This window comes from Vidua macroura, chromosome 11 (assembly GCF_024509145.1).
Source record: "Vidua macroura isolate BioBank_ID:100142 chromosome 11, ASM2450914v1, whole genome shotgun sequence".
In the NCBI taxonomy this organism is placed as follows: domain Eukaryota; kingdom Metazoa; phylum Chordata; class Aves; order Passeriformes; family Viduidae; genus Vidua; species Vidua macroura.
The window spans coordinates 10,770,887-10,790,411 of NC_071581.1; the positions used below are offsets into that span (position 1 = coordinate 10,770,887).

At 41.6% G+C, this 19,525-nt stretch overlaps 1 protein-coding gene across 1 annotated transcript in view; it reads left to right on the forward strand.

Moving 5' to 3' along the window:
- The first annotated feature begins 305 nt into the window (after window positions 1–305).
- Window positions 306–19,525, forward strand: part of NKD1 (NKD inhibitor of WNT signaling pathway 1) — a 103,978-nt gene continuing 84,758 nt past the window's right edge. The window contains exons 1-3 of the mRNA XM_053987764.1: window positions 306–515; window positions 656–688; window positions 1,038–1,195. Coding sequence (XP_053843739.1) covers window positions 491–515; window positions 656–688; window positions 1,038–1,195 — 216 coding nt within the window. The 5' untranslated portion in view covers window positions 306–490. The remainder of the gene's footprint in view (window positions 516–655; window positions 689–1,037; window positions 1,196–19,525) is intronic.

Here is a 19,525-nt window from a genome sequence, read left to right on the forward strand (position 1 = left end):
CCGGCCCCGCCGCCCGTGCCTGGCTGGAAGTGAAACGCGCACCGGCTGCTCCTTTTTCTTTTTTTTTTCTTCTTCTTTTTTTTTTTTTTTTTTTCCTCCCTTTTTCCTTTTTGAGCCTCCAAAAGGCTCACTCGCCCCTTTCATCTGCCGCCGCGGCCCAATGGGAAGGCGGAGGCTGCCTGCAAGTGGTCTAATCTCAATGAGGTGTCAATCATGTTCCCCGGTGGGTGAAGTAAGGTCTTTTGTAACCGCCTCTGTCTTTGGGAAAGAGAGGAGAGAGGAGGAAGGCTGGAGCGGAGAGGGGGACGCCGGACCGTGCTGCAGGAGAGGAGCTGAGATTTGAGCTCGCTTGTGTGTTAGCAGGGAGAAGCGGAGCACATGGATTTCTAAACACGCTGGGATTTTATATATCTACAAAAAATAACAACAGGCGAACCTGACCCTACTGAAAACAGTCAAATGAATCGTAATTGCAGATCAATGCAGAGAGATGGGGAAACTTCACTCGAAACATGGTTAGTTCCTTTCACTTGCTACTTCCTTAGCCCCTTCCCTTTATTCGGATTTTACTCGGTTTGTTGCCGTGATTTTGTTCTGGTGTCTAACGATCTTCCTTTATTATTTCCCTCACACACTTTGCTCCGGATCTGCCTAGCTGCCGTTTGTAAACCCAGAGAAAGTCCAGAAGGTAGGGATGGCTCCTCACTGTTAGTAACTTTGAACGCCTTCCCCGGTCCGCCCGGCTGCCCCCGGCCCCCTGCCCTCTCCCCTCAACTTTCCGCCGCGCTTTGCTCTCTGCGCGGCCGCCCCGCTCCCAGCTTGGTGCCAGCCCCGGCCCCGGTGCCAGTCCCGGCCCCAGCCCCAGTCCCGGTGCCAGTCCCGGTGCCAGTCCCGGCCCCAGCCCCAGCCCCGGTGCCAGTCCCGGCCCCGGTGCCAGTCCCGGCCCCAGCCCCAGCCCCGACCGGCGCGGGGATGGCCGCGGGGGTCGGGCGGGCTCTGCGGGCGGCTCAGCGGCGGCATTGTCTCCTCTTTTCTAGGTGATAGTTTTGCGGTGAACGCCTCTCTGGCTCGCAGAGGGCTGGAGGACTGGATGGTGAAGCAGAAATACTCCGGGGGCAGCAGCAGCGGCGGCAGCAGCTCGGGACTCCAGCACGGCTGCCAGCACCGCGCCGTGTGCAGGCTCTCCAGCGCCAGGGTATGTCAGCTTCCTCGCTGCCCCCCCGCCCCTTCCCTTTGAAATAGTGAAAAGCAAAAGCTCTTTCTACATCCCTCTTTCCCTCCCAAGGGGCGGTTGTGCAAAGGAAGGTTTTCTTTGCCCTAATGCTGCTCCGAGGCGCTGCCCCGTGGGTGGTTTCCTTCAGTCCTTTGATGAAGTTAGAAACTGCAGAGCAAACTTGGTGAGGGTACAAAAGCCAAAGAAGTAAGGGAACCTGACTGCTGGTGTCTGGGCAGTACGATTGGAACAAAACCTTTCACAAACAGGAACAAACGATCTCTGGGGAAAGCCCAGCACCCAGCAAGTGTGCAATAGCTTTGAGCACAGATTAGTGCACAAGTTTGTCTGTGACATTTTGGCAGTCAAGGAGAAGTCCCCGAAGAGTTACTGTTATTTATTTGCTCTTTGCTAATAAGGTGAGGCTGACTTTCTCCACGAGAGTTGCCGTGCCATTTGCTTGTCCTGGCTGTTTCACTGGTCACTTTCCACCCCTTCTCTTTCCTTCAGTCCTCCTTGTAAAGCTGGGCTGGAGGAAATGTTTCAGTTGCCGTTTTCTTTTATTTATTTTTAATGTTGTCTCTTTAAACAAAGAGGCATGATGGGAGGTAAACAGACTTAACATTACTTAGATATGGTCCTCATAGTGTTTCAGGGTGTGATCCAGAGCTTATTGATGTTTACTGAAAGACTCCCATTGACTTTGGATCAAGCCCTGAAAGTTTCATCACTGGAAAGGTAACCTGAGAGATGGGAAGATTGGAATCTGTGCTTGCCAGCAAGCAGTGTGGCTTTGAAAAGCACAAGCAGAGCCAGGGCCACCAAACCTCCTGCAGGCTCTTTGCTTTGTTAGCTACCAGTTGTATTGTCAAAAGCCTGGACTACTTCTGTCTGAGGAAAAATTCACTTGCAAGTTGAGAATACTTCATTTTAGGTGGGAAGTGTAAGTGAGTAGAAGATGTGTAGTATGGGAAAAGCTAATGATGACATTTCATATTCCACCAGTATTGTATTTTGAGGAGCATAAATTGTGTGAGAGTCACTAGAAGTAAAGACAAAGGGGGTAAGATATTGATTTGTTGTAACCGATTAACATAATTACCTTCAACTTGCAGGTATGACTGGTTGAAGTGATATTTATTGTGCTTTACTAGGAAACAATATGTTCAAAAAAAGAAGTTCTCATTAACAATAGTACGTACTGTGATACAGATGCAAAGAGTAAGAACACCTGTTTTTAATTATTTTCTAATTATCCCAGTTTTTGTAAGTCATGGTTTTTACACATTCTACCTTTCACATGTATGTTTTCTAGAAAAGAAGCTCAATTCACCAAGCTAAAAATAGATTTAATGTACAAGAGTTAAAGGTAAAAACTAACTTTAGTTTGTGAAATGTATTTTCTTCCAGAAAGATGATTTGCTGTGTTAAAGGAAGGAGAAAATATCTTTTGTCAAAGTTCCTTTCTATTCGCAACCCTCTTCAGTTGGTAGTTTGGTGAGGTCTGCTCAGCTGGAATGACAGTAGAACAGTATTTCCCCTCTTACTCAAGAGGAAGTCCTCCTCGTGATGGCTCAGCAATTAGCAAGCCGTTAACTAAATATTAGTCTACAGTTTTAGTACATTATAAAACTGTAAATAGGTTTAAGTGTATTTAAAAGCACTGTTCCCATGAGGCCTTTTACTGTCATCCATATAGAGATGTTTCTGAATGTTCAAAAATATTTGCCATTTATTGCCTAATGTATTTGGTAGTATCTGTGTGCATGTATAGCCTGCCTGCTTGTTGATTTAGTTTAATTGTCATCCTGTCACAAGCACACTGTGACAGCTACATTAAGGTTCCTTTAAAATACAAACTTTTGGAATATGGAAGGATGCATTTCTAATCCTACATTGGAACCAGATGTGCCATATGTACAGTCATTTTGACAAGGATTACGGAGTCACAGCTATTGACTCCATAACTGAGACTGCATGACTGCTTCTCTTCTGAGATCTCTTTGATCTCTTGTATAATGATGCCAAGATACAAAGGGAATTGTAGCCTAACCTCTTGGTTCTTTGGTCCCCTCAAGATGTAGAAATAGTAGTTTCTTCTGCTGATGGTTAGTCGCAGGTTTGTGTGGGGCAGTGGGACAGTCCCCAATAGTGTACTCGTGTTGCACTTGAATCTTTTACTTACTGCTTCAAAATTCATCCTAAAATGTTCAATAAGCTTACAAGTCTCTGTGGAATGGTACAGTTTTATTGTGTCACAGCTGAAACTGTGACGTCTCAGTAAAACATGGGTTTTTTTCCTCCAGAATAGATCCCAAGTTGATGTGTTTGTGACTTCTGGCAGAAAGAGCTAGATCAAACACTAGCGAAAATATCTGCATTCACAGAAACATACAGCTGTGTTAAAAAAAATAATCGCCCTAGAAATAATTTTCCTAGTAGGAATCCTTAATCAGAGCTTTGTTTATGATGGTTTTGTTAGTATGTAGGGCCTATTTGGTGAAATTCAGTTTACTTCCAAAGACCTGTTGATGGGAGAGGAGAGCTTCTAGCCTGAAGAGCTTCCAAGACTGAAAATTCAAAATTGGAATAATTTTTATCAAAACTTGGATGTGATAGTAGAATTTGATTTATTTTACTGTCTATAAGCCAAAAATTCTGTCTTGGTTGTAGTTGGAAGGCTGTTTCTCTCAAGAACAGACAGTGAATTGTTCTGCTAAAGTTAGTCATCCAGGGGAGATGACACTGAAGTTCAGGGGATTTGTGTAGTGTTTTACAAGAGGAATGAGTGACTAATACAGGAAAGCAGTAAAGTTTCATTTGTAGTCCTCTCTAGAATGATTGAATTTACAATTGTTGTGGAGGGGAGGTCTTTACATCACTTCACTCAAGGAAAGTTGAATTGTACGACACCTTTTCTATTCCTGTGCAGAAGTTCTGAGAGTTTCTCAGTTAGAGAAGACTTCCCTCAGCTGATGTGTTCGTGCTGTGTCCTGTCCATCTGTCTCCCCTCCAATTCACTGAAAGAACAGCAATTAGCGTCCAGCTGTTGCCAGAAATCTTCTGAGAAGGCTCTCCTGGAGGATGGTTGGGTGAAGGCATGGGCCGGGGGGGAGCGTGTCCGGAGTGAGCCTGTGGTGTGTCTGCAGCTGGCTGCGCTGGGTGAGGGCTCTGAGCTCATTAAACCATTGCCACCCGCCCAGCAGGGGCTGCTCTGCTCCAAGGGTTTTAATGACTCTGCAGGCCGAGGGCTGGCCTGCAGCTTCCACATCATGAAGGATTAAAGGGAAAAGGAATTCTGTTGCATCCATGAAAAGTATGAGGTCCAGAGTCATCTTCTGGTTTCAAAGCTAATTGAAACCACTGAGGCTGTAAATCTGCTAGCAACTGAATACACTTCTTTTGCTGCTTTATGAATGAGTTAACTTGTATCCAGAAAGGTTTTTCTGATACTGTGGATTATCCTATATATTTCTTAAGCTTAAATGTATTCAGTGTGTTTACTTTTACAAACTATTTTTGGAAATCAACATTGTTTGCAAATATTCATGTATTTATTTATTTAACAGAGAAATGGCTCTATGCTAGAGGGGGGAATATTAAAAATGACATTTGCTTAGTTCCATTTACTTTTATCTTCAAAGCCATAAGAATTTTTACTAGGTTCTTGTGCGTCTCATTGACATCTGTGCTTGGGAATGGAAAAAATATCCTATTTTTAATTAAATTTCAAAATGACTCTCAGTGAGCCACATTGTAGGTAATCATTTTAGATGACTTTAGCTTACCACTTCCACTGGGCTCGTTGGTACTAGTGATCCTCATGTTCAACCCTAATTGATATTAATTAGAGTTGAGTATCTCATTTGGGACTAACACAGAATGAAATTCTGAGGCATCAGTCCTTCAGAGGTGGGGCTTGTGCTCCATTTGTTCTGTGCCTGTAACTGCCAGTGACATTAATGGGCATTCCTTGCATGGCTGAGAGGAGACAACACCAGTGTCAACTTCACTGCTCCTCTAGTATGATCAATCTTAAATTAAAAAAGAAGCCCTTCCCAGTCCCCCACTGTTAAATAGTGTGTGTGTATGTGTGCATATTAAAAATACATCACCTTACAGAAGCTGGGTAGGTCATTAATCCAAAATGAAAATAATAAACAGAAGTGAGACTTTTTTAGTGTTATGTACATAGTATGGTTTAAAGGCTGTTGAAATGCAAGATTTAATTGTAGCACTACTTTGGGGTAATTTCATGAGTAAAGTGACATTTGAAAGACTGCCTTCTTACTGGTATGGTGACAAGAGCAATGAAAGTTTCCTTGGATGTTATCTTGTGTGATTGCTTGAAGTGATCTTTTTAACTGAAATATTTCCAAGTCCATTAATGTCAGTACTATATAAATAATTACTTTTATTGACTCTGAAGATCAAAATAAACAACAGACTCAGCAGTTCTCGGTATTGGTATGGCTAAAAAGTGTTTTAGTACACAAAAATATTGTCTATGGCATTTAAAATAAAATTACCAAAGTTTGTATTGAGAGAGAGAAAAGCAGAATCTTATTTAGTGTTGAAATTTGGTGCCAACAAACCAAGATAATTTAATTAGTGGTGTACATAGTATATCTTGACAGCTCTGGTTTGGGAAAATTATAATATGAATATTAACAATCAAAGAGTCTCTGAAAGTATTAGTGCCATGGTGATGAGATTAGTGAATTGGCCAATACTGTAGCAGAAAGCTGGATTCCAAGGGAATTATCCTTGAATGATACCAGTTGGTGCAATTAAAAGCCACAATTCAGTTGCCATATGGAAAGTGTTAGGCATCCTTATATGGTTTCAAAGCTATGTGCCAGAGGTTAAATTGACATATGAAGAAAAGCATAAATTAAATATTTTGTGTTATGAAATTAAAAGTTGACTTTGCTTGAGCCATATGGAGGAGGTAGATGGAAGACTGTATTTCATCAGGGCTTGTTTTATAGGTGTTTCAGATTTAATGCGGTGCACTTTTAATTTGGCACATTGATTGGAAAGCTGAATGGCTCATGAAGTTTCTGCAAACAATCTCGTTAAAGGAACTTTTTTTTTTTGATCTCTAACAACCCTTTTTCTCCCACCCCAGCTCAAGTGGAGTTACTTTAGTTGGTGTTTGTAAGAAGAAAACATATTCTCTGTAGTAGCTGGGTCAAGTCCTCATCTGTGTGTCTTGGGCTCCTGATAGTCCCTGTTGGCTTAGTGAAACCTTAATTCTTCTGAATGAGAAGGCCTTGGTTATGGAGTGTATTTTCTTATCCAGGATGAAAAGTAACAGCAATATGTTATATTCTTTAATGTCTTAAATGTAAATAATGCAGTCCAGACTTCACACTAAAACTTTAGTTATAAGAAAAATGGGACATTTATAGCACATGATTGTCGACATAGGGGAATGTTCTTTACAGCAGCATTCATTAACAGAAGGGTTTTCTGTAGGTTTTGGGATCTGTAATAAGACCCAGGAGGAGCTCAGTAAGTAGCTATTTGTATGCACCCTTCAGAAGAAGATCTCAGTTGACTTTTATGGTTTCTTTTGAGTTGAGTTATGAACAGAGGAAAGAGAAGTCTCTTGAGTACTGAAACTTTGTAGGAGTTAGTTTTTCCAAAGTTGTGGAAATAATTGTTCGGTGATGATATTTAAATCAGAATGGAACATTGCTCCCAGTGCTGCAGATGTTGGCCTTTATAGAAATCCTTGCAGACACATTTTGCTTCGTGAATGTCAGCATCAAACCCTGGTTGGAAAGCAAATGTAGATGTTCAGACGTACAAAATACTTGAAGTTGGGGTTTTTTGTTTTTTTTTTTAATGGAACTACTTTTTCTTTATATACCAGTTACTTTGAATGCTTGTGAGTTATCTATAAATATCACATAGTTTGAAATCTTTTCATGGAAAATGAAGTAAAGTTTTAGTTAAAAAAAAATTAATGTGAAGGAAGGGTCAAATATACTTTCTCTGTGAATTTATTTAGTCATATCTGCCAACATTGGCAGCAAAACTAAGCCTGTATTTACTCCTACAGAGTAACTACAGCTATGGGAGACTGAGTTGGACTGTATTCCATTCAAGAATTATTAACAAAGTTCCAAATGCAAAATCTTCATTGTGTCTGATTTTTGAGCCAGAAAAGCGTGTTTGTATTGCAGTATCTCATGACATTTCTGTTGCAGTGGTGGAAGGCCAGTGGTGTTAGCTGTGGTGAAAGGGCTGTGCTGGCTTTTAGTATAAGCTAAGAGAAAGGGAAAATGATTTGTGTACCTTCAACCACTGCTCTCCTGGTGTCTCTGCAAGGGGTACTGTTGTACAGGGCATTCACTTTTTGCAGGCTTCTGGATTTATTTGCTTTCCAAAGGGCTCATGTCTGTAAGCAAGTGTTCATCTGGATTCCCTCATCTCTTTGTTTGTGTCTCACATCACCTGGTAGGTGCCCATCGTACATCAGGAATACTTGTGCTTTAGCCATACAGAATCTAATTGTTTAAGGAAAGGAGTGCTGCAGGGTCTTTTGGGGAGGTCCTGTAGCACTTTCAGAAAAGGTGGCTGAGAGGGGACCTCATCAATGTCTAGCAGTATCTGGAGGGAGGGTGTCAAGAGGCTGGAGCCAGGCTCTGCTTGGTAAAGCTAAGTAATAAGAGGGGAGACGGTTGGAAGAAACTGATGCACAGAAGTTTCCACCTGAACATGAGGAATTGCTTCCTTCTTGTTCAGTGACCAAGTGCTGGAACAGATTGTCCAAGAGGCTGTGGAGTCTCCCTTCACTGGAGAGATCCAAGGACCTTCTGGACACAGTCCTGTGGCCTGTGCTCTGGAGCAGGGAGCTTGGACCAGATGACCCAGATGATGTGATCCCTTCCAACCTGAACCACTCTGTGGTTTGGCCTGTTGTGTATTATAGGGCAATAAATGATCCTATTGTTTTGGTCTGTAAAACTTCTGCTGGTATATTTTTGCTCTTCAGATGACCAGACAGTGGCCACAGGAGGCTGAAATGCCATCAGTGCCTGAGAAGCTCCTCAATTGCCAAGAAGAGCCCTGTAAAAATACACCTAAAGGGTCCCAGCAGTCACCAACCCCTCAGTAGGGGTAGCAGAAGACCCTGTGGTTCCTTGGTTCAAACCAAAGTCCCTGCCAAACATACATGGAATGTGGTTGTTCCTTAAACCTAGGGCTATTGTTAATGAAGTTTAATATTTGTCAACAAGAGTTATCAGGCAAGCAGTTTTTCTGCTGTTTGTCAATGCTCCAATAATTTGATAATTTTGTCCAATAAGCCTTCTTATTTTGAGAATTCAGTGGACTCTGAGACTCACTGAGTTGATTGATGGGGTGTGGGTGTCTCAATTACACCTTGAAAGGGGACATCCACCAGCCTTGCTTTCAGTTTGAGTGGGTTTGGATTTAATTGCAGGCTCAGTGGCTCTCGTTTCCTTGTGTCACTTGCAATGAGAATGCCTTGAGAATGTGAGATCCTCCCTTGAATGTTCAGTTATGTTTTGAGCAAAATTTGCAGCAGAGAACATTTAAGGTGCCTGGAATTTTCAGCCATGTATCCTTGGACTTCTGACTAACAAATGCAGGCAGCGTATGTTGCTTTAGCTCAGAGGTGGATTGGCATGTGGTCAGAACAGTCTGTGCACTGTCCATCCAGAGAAATACTTTGTATTTTGCGATTAGGGTGGAATTTAATGCATTTGGGGGCATTACTGTGGCAGCTTTAAAGGGATTAAGCATATTGAGGTTCCTATTAAAGTATAACATTGTGATTCAAGATCTGTGAAGGAAAATCATGCATGGGTGTTTGATCTTGGGGTGCAGCCACACATGCTGTGAGGCATAAAATAAGGGGATAGACTCAGTAGGGAAGTGACAGAACAAAGTACCGTCTTGCAGGAGAAATGGGATTTGGGAGCAGCCTCGGATCTTTTGATCCATACTCTGATGCGAATGATGAGTGGTACGGAGGTGACAGATTTGTCTTGGGGGAGAAGGAGAACGGTGGGTAGTGTGTCACGTTGCCCTCAGAGATAGTTTGCTGTCTGATTCCCCAAAGATTTGATAGTGGTAGGTAAGGACTAAGCTGCTTCTTGTCCTATCTTAAAAATCTTTCATACTTCCAGGACAGTTGGTTTCAAGAGAGTTAGGTAAAGAGGGTAGTAGCTGTAAGGCTAAGTCTTGTGCGTTATGTGAATAGAAAGAACAAATGCCTGTTTGGGGGAGCAGGGATTTTCTCTGAGCATAGAGTGTCCCAGCCCTGAGCTCACAGAATAACAAGCAGTCTCTGTATTGCGCAAGATGCTGTGGTTAAGCCTGTATCAGTGTTTCTGTAATAAGCTACTCTTTTTGAAACAATAAATAATAATTTTGCCTGTGAACTTTCCAAGTCTCTCTCTGTTCGTGTAGTGTACGTGTGTATACACTACGGACACTCATTCCCCTGAAAAGAGAGAACATCACAGTCTAGCAACCAGAATATCTGTCATTCCAGCTGAGCAAAGGTCTAAGGCAATAACCCAAAATATCCTGGAAGAAATTCTAAAAAGCATTGAAGAAATCAATCGTCTGATCCTAGAGGAAGGTCTTTGATGTACTCCTGGTAAGTTTATACTGGGAGCCTGCCTATTTATGGTCAGCCATAGACTTTCTATATGAAAAGTGGATCAAATAATTTCATAAGCTCCTGCTGTAAAAAAAGATGGTTGATAATTTTCTAAAGCGTACACACTGTTTAAATGTAGATTGTGGCTTTTAGCAGAAGGCCAGGTGGGGAGGAAAGGCTTTTCAAAACAAGTACCTACAGGAAAATAAATAATACTTTGATATTTTTTCCCATGGAAAAACTGTGCCTCATTTAGCCATCCTGAATATTTAATTTTATTTTGAGGATAAACTGCATAGGTTATCTCAGTTAAAGCCACTTTTATTTATGCAAAGCTTATGTGCAAGGTCTTGTTCCTGATGTGGATATATATGTAAAAGGAGTTTTTTTCAAATGCCATAAATAAATTACATTTAAATGTATATTTTTAACTAACTCAGTGCAGTTAGGTAAGACTGTTTCTATAATTTTTAAAAATTCTGCATTATTTCTGTGATGCTTTGATGCAAAAGCCCTGTTGTAATAGAGGGGAAGGCTCTCATTGGTTTTAGTGGTTTTGTATTGGGTTCTCTGCCACATCAGTGGAAGATGAGGGAAGATTCAAGAGACTAATATTCTTTTAATCTGGCAGCTACATTGCTGGTGTAATGGCAGTGTATTTTCCCCTGCAGATGCAGTTTATCTGATCATTTTATGACAGGTTCACAAAAGTTTATCCCAGCTGTACTGCCACTTAAATTCCCATTTGTAATTAGCAATGTAATTTTCCAGATAGGTTTAAAAAGCATGTTTTGAAAGAGGCTATTCCCACAGCACTGCTTAATACCCATTAAAATGCCACGTTTTTATTGTATGAAGGTGTTTTTTTATCTAATTAGGTTGGTTTGTTAAAGTATTGAACCACAGTCTCATTTTTTTTTTCTTCTACTCTAAGGGTGTTTTCAATCATTTATTTATGACTAATAGGAAGCACACAAAATCTTTAACTGGACTAATGCACAGCATAAAGAAGTAAATGAGATCTCTTCCTCTGTAAGCTATTGTACCGGGCTTTACTTTGAAAGACAGTTGCTCTCAGACTGCAACGTGGTGATGTGTAACAGAAAAGAAAGAAAAAAAAGAATCCTAGCATTTGGAAAGGAAGTATTGTATTCATTGATGCTATGTAGACTTCACTGGAATTTGGTCATCAGCCTTACCATGGCACTCTTTTCCAGATGAGTGCTTGATTTCTTTTTTTTTTTAATGCCATTTAGGGAAAAAAAAAAAAAGTTAGGAGAAGTCTGTACTGAAATTCAAAAGTAAGGCACATTGAAGTAGCTCTGTGTCTTTGGTTATTTGCTGCTGTCCAGGAGGGACCAGCTAGACTGCAGCATGCAGGTGTTTGTGCTTATTCATTAAACATACACATGTTCAAATACAGAACAAACCTCTGCTAAAACAATCGGTCCTTAATCTATGGCCACCTCTGATTTTTCCCATTTTGGAAAGACAGAAACCAAAGGCACTGCATTGGGAAGTCCCCTAGATTTGTCAGTAATTGAATAACAGACAATGGGTAATGTCCTGTGGGAGAAGCAGAAAGGCTGTGAGGTCCCTTATTAGCTCTGCAAGAGTAATCTGACCCTCCTCATGTGTTTCTGATGGCAACACTGGCAGTCCCGTCGCCTCAAAAATGAGGAGAATTTCACCACCACTGGGGAAAGTAGGAAAGCTTGTCAAACACAGAAGAGCAGAATGGTTAGATGAGAAAAATGCTAATGATGTGCCTTTAGGGGTATGTTTTAAGAAAGGAAAGAGTCCTGGCCTTGTGTGCAGTCTGAGTGTCTCCTAATACCAGCAGGAACCCTATCCAAAGGCAGGGTGAGGCTTGCTCCTTCCACAGTCTCAACTGACATGGGCTCTGGTCAAGCTCATCTGCTACTGCACATCAATTCCAATATCCAGCAGTGTGAGGATTGGGCAGCCACTGCTGCCTTCAGTTAGAGACTCTTCTGAGAGGCACTCCAGCCTGAGAGAGTGCCAGATCAGGGGGTGGATGTGCTTTAAATTGGGCTGGCACAGCTCACTGGTGCTAGGGGGCTGGCTGCTAATAGCTGATGGCAGAGCTGGACAGAGGGAGCTAACTTTGCTAGAAAAGTCTTCTGATGTTCAGTCTTATCTGTGTGTAGGTGGGAGAGGAAAAACCCCTTGTGTTACCTGGACTTAGCCTTCCACAGCCAAGGATCTTCCTTCTCCTGCCAAGGGTGCTGAGCAGCATTCTGTGTCATGCCTGGCTGCATTCCAAACGCTGTTGTGCCTTGTGCAGCTTCGCAGTGGCCATTCTTGCAGGGTGATGCCTCCCCTCTGTGTCAGCACTGCTGTGGCCAGGGACAGTGGCCTTTCTTCTGCTGACCAAGGTCTGCTTGCAGCTGGGTTTCCCCAAACTTCACGTCTGCTGGAACTGCCTGCCTGTGCTGTGCAGAGAGGGAAATGGTAGATGCTTTGCCACGCAGTTTTGTGACTGTGCTGTTGATAGGAGAGATTTTGGAGTGAGTGATCTTGGTGGAGTATAAAGGGTTACGTTGTTGAAGTTACCCAGGCGCCAATCCACTGGCACACCGCAGGTGATCTCGGAGTGAATGTTGTTTAAAGCGCCTGTCCCACGGTTTCACAAATGTGCTCTGACCAGAGGATGTTTTTCTAACTTCAAAGGGCTTCTCAGGCTGGCTCGGTGCCTCACAGACTGAGTCCACAATTCCTCTCTGCTCATGATGTGTTCTAACCATGTGTGATTTTTTTGGTATGTGATGTTTTCTTAAAGAGGCATTGACCTGTGTTCAAGTGAAACTTGCTCTTAAGCTTGTAAACACAAACTTGTCGTGTGGGCAGTTTTCATCTTAACTTGATGTGTGCATTTTTTTTTTTTTTTTTTAAGAGCAAGAATAGGTATCAAAAGGAGGGATAATTTATAGGAAAAAGAAAAAAAAAAATGAAATAAGCTTGTAGCAGCCTTTTGAGTTGCACCATCCAGGGTCTTTTTTTTTCCTTGAAGATCAAAGTGTGTGTCCATTGCTGGCCATAAGGAGAAGAGCGTGTTCCCACCTGGGCACTGTGAGCGTTACAGTGGCTGCTTTGTCTGAAATGTGCCTCTGCACAAGGAGAGTGCAAGGGGGCAAAGCAAGGCAAAGAGGAGTAGGAAGCAGAAAGAACTTAGGACACTTGTGAGTGACCTGATTTTTTTTTTCCTTTTCTTCTCTCCTTCTTTAACAATGTTAAATTAAACTTTTAGGAATATGTTTGTATGTTTTTAAATATTTAAGGTTTCTTTTCCTTCTGTAGTACTTTGTAGTGGAGTTTTTTTGAGGGGACTACATTAACGTTTTAGGAGTGTGAATTAGAAATGGCTGAGATTTTGTAGGCCAAATCCTTTTACTGTTGAAGTTCAGTAACTCTCTGTTAACTCTGCTGTGAGCAGGATTAGGCCCTGAAATATCTAACAAGGTACACTCTGCTACATTAACTGTGGTTGTGGATCTGGGAAGGTTTAGTTAGTGTTCACTTAATTTGCACTGGTGGACACTATTTTTTGCAATGTTTTTTGCTTTTAGTAAGGCTAGAAGAAGCAGGCTAGTTTGAGGTTTTAAACTAATAATTCTTAGTTTACTGTTACGGCTATTATTGATGGGTTTGAGTTTATTAAAAAACAAACAAAACCAAGAAAAAAAACACCCCACAGCAGCAAAACAAACTCTTTCTTCAAAGAAACCAATACCTTGTGAGCCAGACCATAATACTTTCTGTTTGGCAAGGGATTAGGAAGTATCATCTGCTGTGGGAGTAGAACATCACACTGTGAATGGCATGCCGTGAACAATGTATCTCAGCTGTGCAATGAAGTTTTGCTCCTCTTGAGTAACTGTACTGGAAACTAGCACTTAATAATTAATCCAGCTTTCAGATGCAGCTTGATCCCAAGGTCTTCATCCAGATGAAATCCTGGAGAAGTTAGTGATGTCTGGGACCTAAGCCCTAGCAGCAAATAACCTGTGCTGCCCTGCCATCCCATGGCTATCAACAGGAACCATCCCACCACGTTTATTTTGGCTGGTTTTAAAGCAGGTGGCCAGAATGAGTTCCTAGTTTCAAAGTCACAGCTGCTGCTTTGAAATTGTGTAAGAAGGGCTTTGGTTTCTTAACACAAAATAACTGAGCTGCTGTTTAGTATTAGAGCATCATTATTCTGGGAAATGCACTCTTCGTTTTAAAAATATCTTCCCTATGGAAGTTGAAAGTTTATACCTCATGATTCTAAGGTCAAAGAGATGAAATAGTTCCTTGTTTGACTGATGATAGTAAATACTTAAGAATTTCTCAGTGACTTGAAATGAGTGGAGGTAGTATTAAAATTGATAGCACTATTAGAAACACAGAATTACTGCAGGAATCTCTTGTTTGTTGGCATTAAGTAAATTAGGGGAGGACTGTTTGGGCAACTATAATTTCAGATTTTTCTCCTTTAGCTGGATGTCTTTGTGGGAGTTATCCCCAAAATATTACGTGTTTATCATTAAATCAATTAAAAGACCAACTGGACTTTATAGCATCACAGTAATGATGCAGTGATTAAGTAGAAGGAAATGTTCCATTACAAATGCCCATTTTGTCTCGTAAAATTTTATTTTAAAATGAGCCATCTTGGGTGACTTTTTCAGTAGCGTCAGCAACAGTGTCAGCAGAATGGTGAATTTGTGTCGCTGGAAGTATAAAGAGAATTCATGAAGGAGTTTGTGTTAAGCATAGTTTTCTTTTTTATAAAAAAGGATTCTATTCACTGTGGTTTTTTTCCTTCTTTTGTATTCCTTGCCACCTTATGATATTATAATGTTTTTTGCCTACTTTCAAATTTTCAAGATATATATTTATAAAAAATACATGTCATGTAAGCCTTTTTCTAGTGTAACAGAAAGTACATTTTATGCAAGGTACACAGCATGGGGCTTTCTGGGCCTTCAATCTCATTTGATCCTGTCTCACAAGAAATGCATCAAACAGGAGTGAGCAAAATGCAAAATCCCCTCAGACTGGGTGAAAATGTTCTCCTTAGAAAGAACAGAGGGGGCTGGTGAGAGGAAAGGCCTGACCTCTCCTCTGAAAGGAAGGCTGAAAGAAGCAAGTGGAGAGAGAAGGGAGTGCATCTTCAACTTCTGTAAACAGGCTTGGTAAAGGATGGAAAGGGCAAAATTAGGGTATTGAGGACAAGTTGAAGAAATTAGTTCAATTTGCATGCATACAATATAATAAAATCACTGACTTGGTTGTTAAGGGGAAGAGGTGAGAATGGGCACATCAGAAGTACAGCCAGTGCAGATGAGATATCTGGGCTGTGCCTTTAATCCTTTTTGTTTCAATCATAAAATAATTTTTTGTATTTTCTTGTGACTGAAATTTCTAGTAGCTCAGTCTGTTGGGAACTGCATGTTCTAGTACAGCACTTCTTAAGTTATCCATGTGCACATGGTGCTGGACCATATTTTATATTCAGGTGTGTGTGGCAGAAAGATCCCTCGAGGTTAAAGCTGGTTCAGACTCTGATAACAGGCTCTGATAACAGGATGGGCCTCTCCTAACTGGGCTGCTGGTGTGTTGCCCCTTGGCTCTCTGCTTAGTGGTTGGGATTTTCATGGGTAGGATGTCAGCCCTGTGGTACTTAAGGAGGTGGGCAATAGGTTAAACACAGCTTTCTTAAGCTCTTTGGATCGCAAGGTAGGTAGGCTTTGAAGTCATCTGAGATTAGCAGCCTGGTCTGGCGGCTGGGATGTGGAGCTGGAGGTGTTTGTGATGTGGGTGGCCAGGGATGGATAGCCACTGCTGTGGTGCTACCTGGTCTCTGAAACTCTGAATTTATGGTTTAGGAGTGAGATCCAGGAGCCATGTGTTCTAGTCCAGATCAGGTGTCTGTCTTTTCTAAAGTTGTTCATATCTGCACAGAGACCCAAAACAGCTAAACACTTGCCACTCATTTACTCTCATTTGTCTTCTCTTAGAACCTACTGGTTTTACCCACTTTATCTCACTTCCCCATTAGAGAAATATGAAGACTTCAATGTCAGCTCTACTCTTAATTCATTGCTATGTTTTTACGAACAAGCTAGGTATTTATCACCTACTTTCCTGAGCAAAGTAAGAATGAAAAAGAATGTTTGAATTCTCCTTGAAGTTTATATAATCTCCCCTTGCAAAATAGCCCAACCTCTTACATTGTTTCTTTTGATCTACAGTAATCTTCCTAAAATGTTTCAGAAAGGGGCCTTTCTGAACTGTCCAGCTCTTGTTACAATCCAGTGGCTCAAGAAGTCTAATTCTAAAAAGTTTTGATTAATCAAAGCTGTTCTGATACATAGAGAGGAAAGATATTTTACTTCTCAGTCATGCTGATGAGAGTTTGGACAAGGGTGTAGAAGGTCCTGAGAGGGGCATGTCTTTCATGTATGAGCTGCATTTGTGCATTTGAGTGATGTGGACTTCCTGCTTTTTGCTGTACCTTGCTCTTGGTGATGCATATAAAGTCAGGGCAAGATTAATAGGAATGTAGGGACAGAGTATATGGCTGGCATGTGTGTAAATCATAATAGGTATAAGATACAGCATGAGGAGAATGCCAGACTTTCACCACTGTTACTAAATGAAATGGACTGACTAAATTGGGAAGGAAAAGGTGTGTTCAAATTCGACTGAAGACAAGCTCTGATGCACCAGTCAGACTGGAAGCTTTGCAAGGCGATGAAGTTTTTCTGGTGTTTGCTTGAATAATGAAATTACCCTCTCTGAAGGTTATTCTCTGGAGCAGCAGAGTTTGTACATGAGTGAAATGCATGTCAAAATGTTTACAAAGAACTGAAGTGGGGTGGTGAGTCAAAGCAGTAGGCTTTTCTTTGCACTGGCTTTGTAATGGAGAGCCTTATAATGAGGGTGAACTATGCCTCCGATTCTGGCGGGCCTTTGTGCTATCTGGAGCACAAAGTGGGCCAGGTTTACAGGTTAATTAACACCTCTTCCCTCCTCCTTTGGTGCTGTCTGTGATGCATCAGCACGGTCATGTTTAGAAATGGTGACTGATGGTTAGTGATGGGTACTCCCAAGCTTTTTAGTTGATCCTGCTAAATTCTCTGCTGTGAATGTAATTTGTTTTTTTAAACAATAGAGAGCACAGCTAAATATATGGTGCCGAAGAGGCACTTATTGTCCTGGCAGCCTGGCAGCATGAGCAGGCCCCCAGAGCTGCATGTTGCAGCCAGGCACATCCCAGTCTGTAGCTTCCCTGCTCCCCACTCCTTGTAAATATGGAGAGAATTCAGGAATATTCTGCCTGTCTACAGAGGATTTTATGGCATCTCAAACCCTATAATTATGCATTCAAGGATGATTTCTCTGAATATTGAATTGTAAGGATGGTTTTAATCTAGCAGCTCTGTGGTTTTGGAGAATTTGGTCAGTCTGGCTGGAATCAGGGTTCATCATCTGTGTGTTGGATATGGGCATTTATTGTCGTTTTCAGGGTTTTTTCCCCTCTCCTTTTGGACACTGAAAGCTTTCTTTGCCACCTATGGCCCACAGATCACAATTTCTCAGTACTTGCCCTGTGTTTCCTTTCCCCTCCCAGTTCCTCAGGGCCTCAAAATGTGTTAGATACTTCTATTTGAACGGCTGTTGCCTTTCCTCTAGCTTGATTTAAATGCTACATTCTTCAGAAACTAAGTCTTGGGGAGAAACAAAGCCACGTGATGGTCTAACTAACAGGGTGTGCATTTGGTGTGGAACACCGAGAATCCTTTGCAATCTTGTGTTGTCTAGCACACCAAACAAAGACTTGAGGCAAGTACACACCATATCTACTGAATAACCACACCTTGCTCCACCATAGCCACTGTACAGATGGCTAACAAAAAACATGTGTAGCATGTACATATTTTTGGAGCTTAAAGAATTTCTCCTCAAATCTCCTACTTCCTTACTTGCCTGGTTTTGAGTGGAAAGACAGTGGAGCATAGCCAGCTCATGAGCAGAATCATTTAGGGAAGAGGACAGTGCAGAGGCAGTGCTGGCTGTGTTACTTGAGGCAGAGTGGAAATTGGAAAGGAAACTGCGATTCAGTGAATCGCAGTCATCTCTCAGACAGCTCCAGGGCAGTGCAGCTCTCTGCTGCTGCCTTGCTCACAGTGGATTACAGGGTCATAATACAGCCCACTATGCTGAAGCAGAAAAGCAGTAAATTCATCCTCAGGAGCTGCTTTATGTTGTCTAGAAATGAGGAATTCCTCTATAAGAATGTAATACTTTTTATCCAACTTCCCAATTCCCATGCTTCAGCAGTATATTTATCTTCACTATTTCATGCTGTGAATAGAGGAAGGCCAAGAAACTCGTATAAAGGACTTCCTTTGCAGCCAGTGATATGTGCACTGTAGCATCCTATAAAGTTAACAGGGATTAAGGTGAATGACCGTGTGAGCAAGGGAGGCATCCCATCAGGAAATATGTCTATTTCTGCGTAGCAACTAAAGCAATACTATCTACAGACTTTGAATCAAAGGTTTGGACAGCTAAACAAAGCTAATCCCCAAAGATGTACTATTAAACTCATTTCCTGTGTATGGAACAAATATTGTAGGAGCTTCAAAAAGCATTTTCCAGCCATTGTTAAGAGAGGAGTTGGTGTGTGAGCTATAAAATTCAGATCTGCGTTTAGACTTCCACCGTATTTGTGGGTTTTGGTTTGAGCCTGTGTCTAGTTAGCAGGGATATAAATGTTAAAATTCACCCATGTGGTTTGAGAGATGTTCTGTGCTAGTAGTGCAAGTCTCAGTTTTTCAGCATGTCTTTGTTTTAGAGAAGATTTCTTTCTGCTGGAGTCAGATCCTTCCTTTTACTAGACAAATTCTGAATATTCAGGCAAAGAAGGACAACTTGACTGGGTCTAGTAGAGCTGAGAATGTACCATTAATAGTCTATTAAAAATAATGGTTCTCTCATATATTCTCTTGAAGTGAAAACTTGTATATTCTTACAGAGAAGAAAGTAAATGTCCTGTCATGCTATCTTTTTAGGAAAGCTTTTCTTTCTTTGTTTCAGTTTGATAACACGATACATTTCATTACTGAAGTAACTGAAATTGTTTGTTAGATGGTAAAGGGCTAAGCTAAACATAAGAATAAACATGAATATCCTTGGTTTTGGAGAATTTCAAACACAGAAGAGGATCACTAAGGAATTCTCACACTGGCTAAAAGCTGCCTGCTCAGATCTGTTAAGCTGGGTCTGACTCAGTGATGTGTTTGTAGAGGGGGAGGTTAGGAATTAAATCTGAATTCCCTTCAGAAGACATGATTTATGAATGGCAGTAAGAATCACTTATCCAAAAGTGAACAGGACAAATCAGCTGGGCACAGAAGATGCTTTCCCCTGGGCTGTCACCCATTGCATCTGTAGCCTGGTGTGTGGCACTCAATGTAATTTCAGACTGTCCTCACTCTGAGCAGAGGCTGATAATGTGTGAACATGTGTGATGGTCCTGGGATGGTGGAAAGAGGGTCCATGGGCCACTGCGGGGTGTGTGCTTTCAGAGGGGGTTTGGTGCTGACTTCCTAAAGTCAGGCTCTGGCTGTTACAATCATGTAGCAGAGAATATT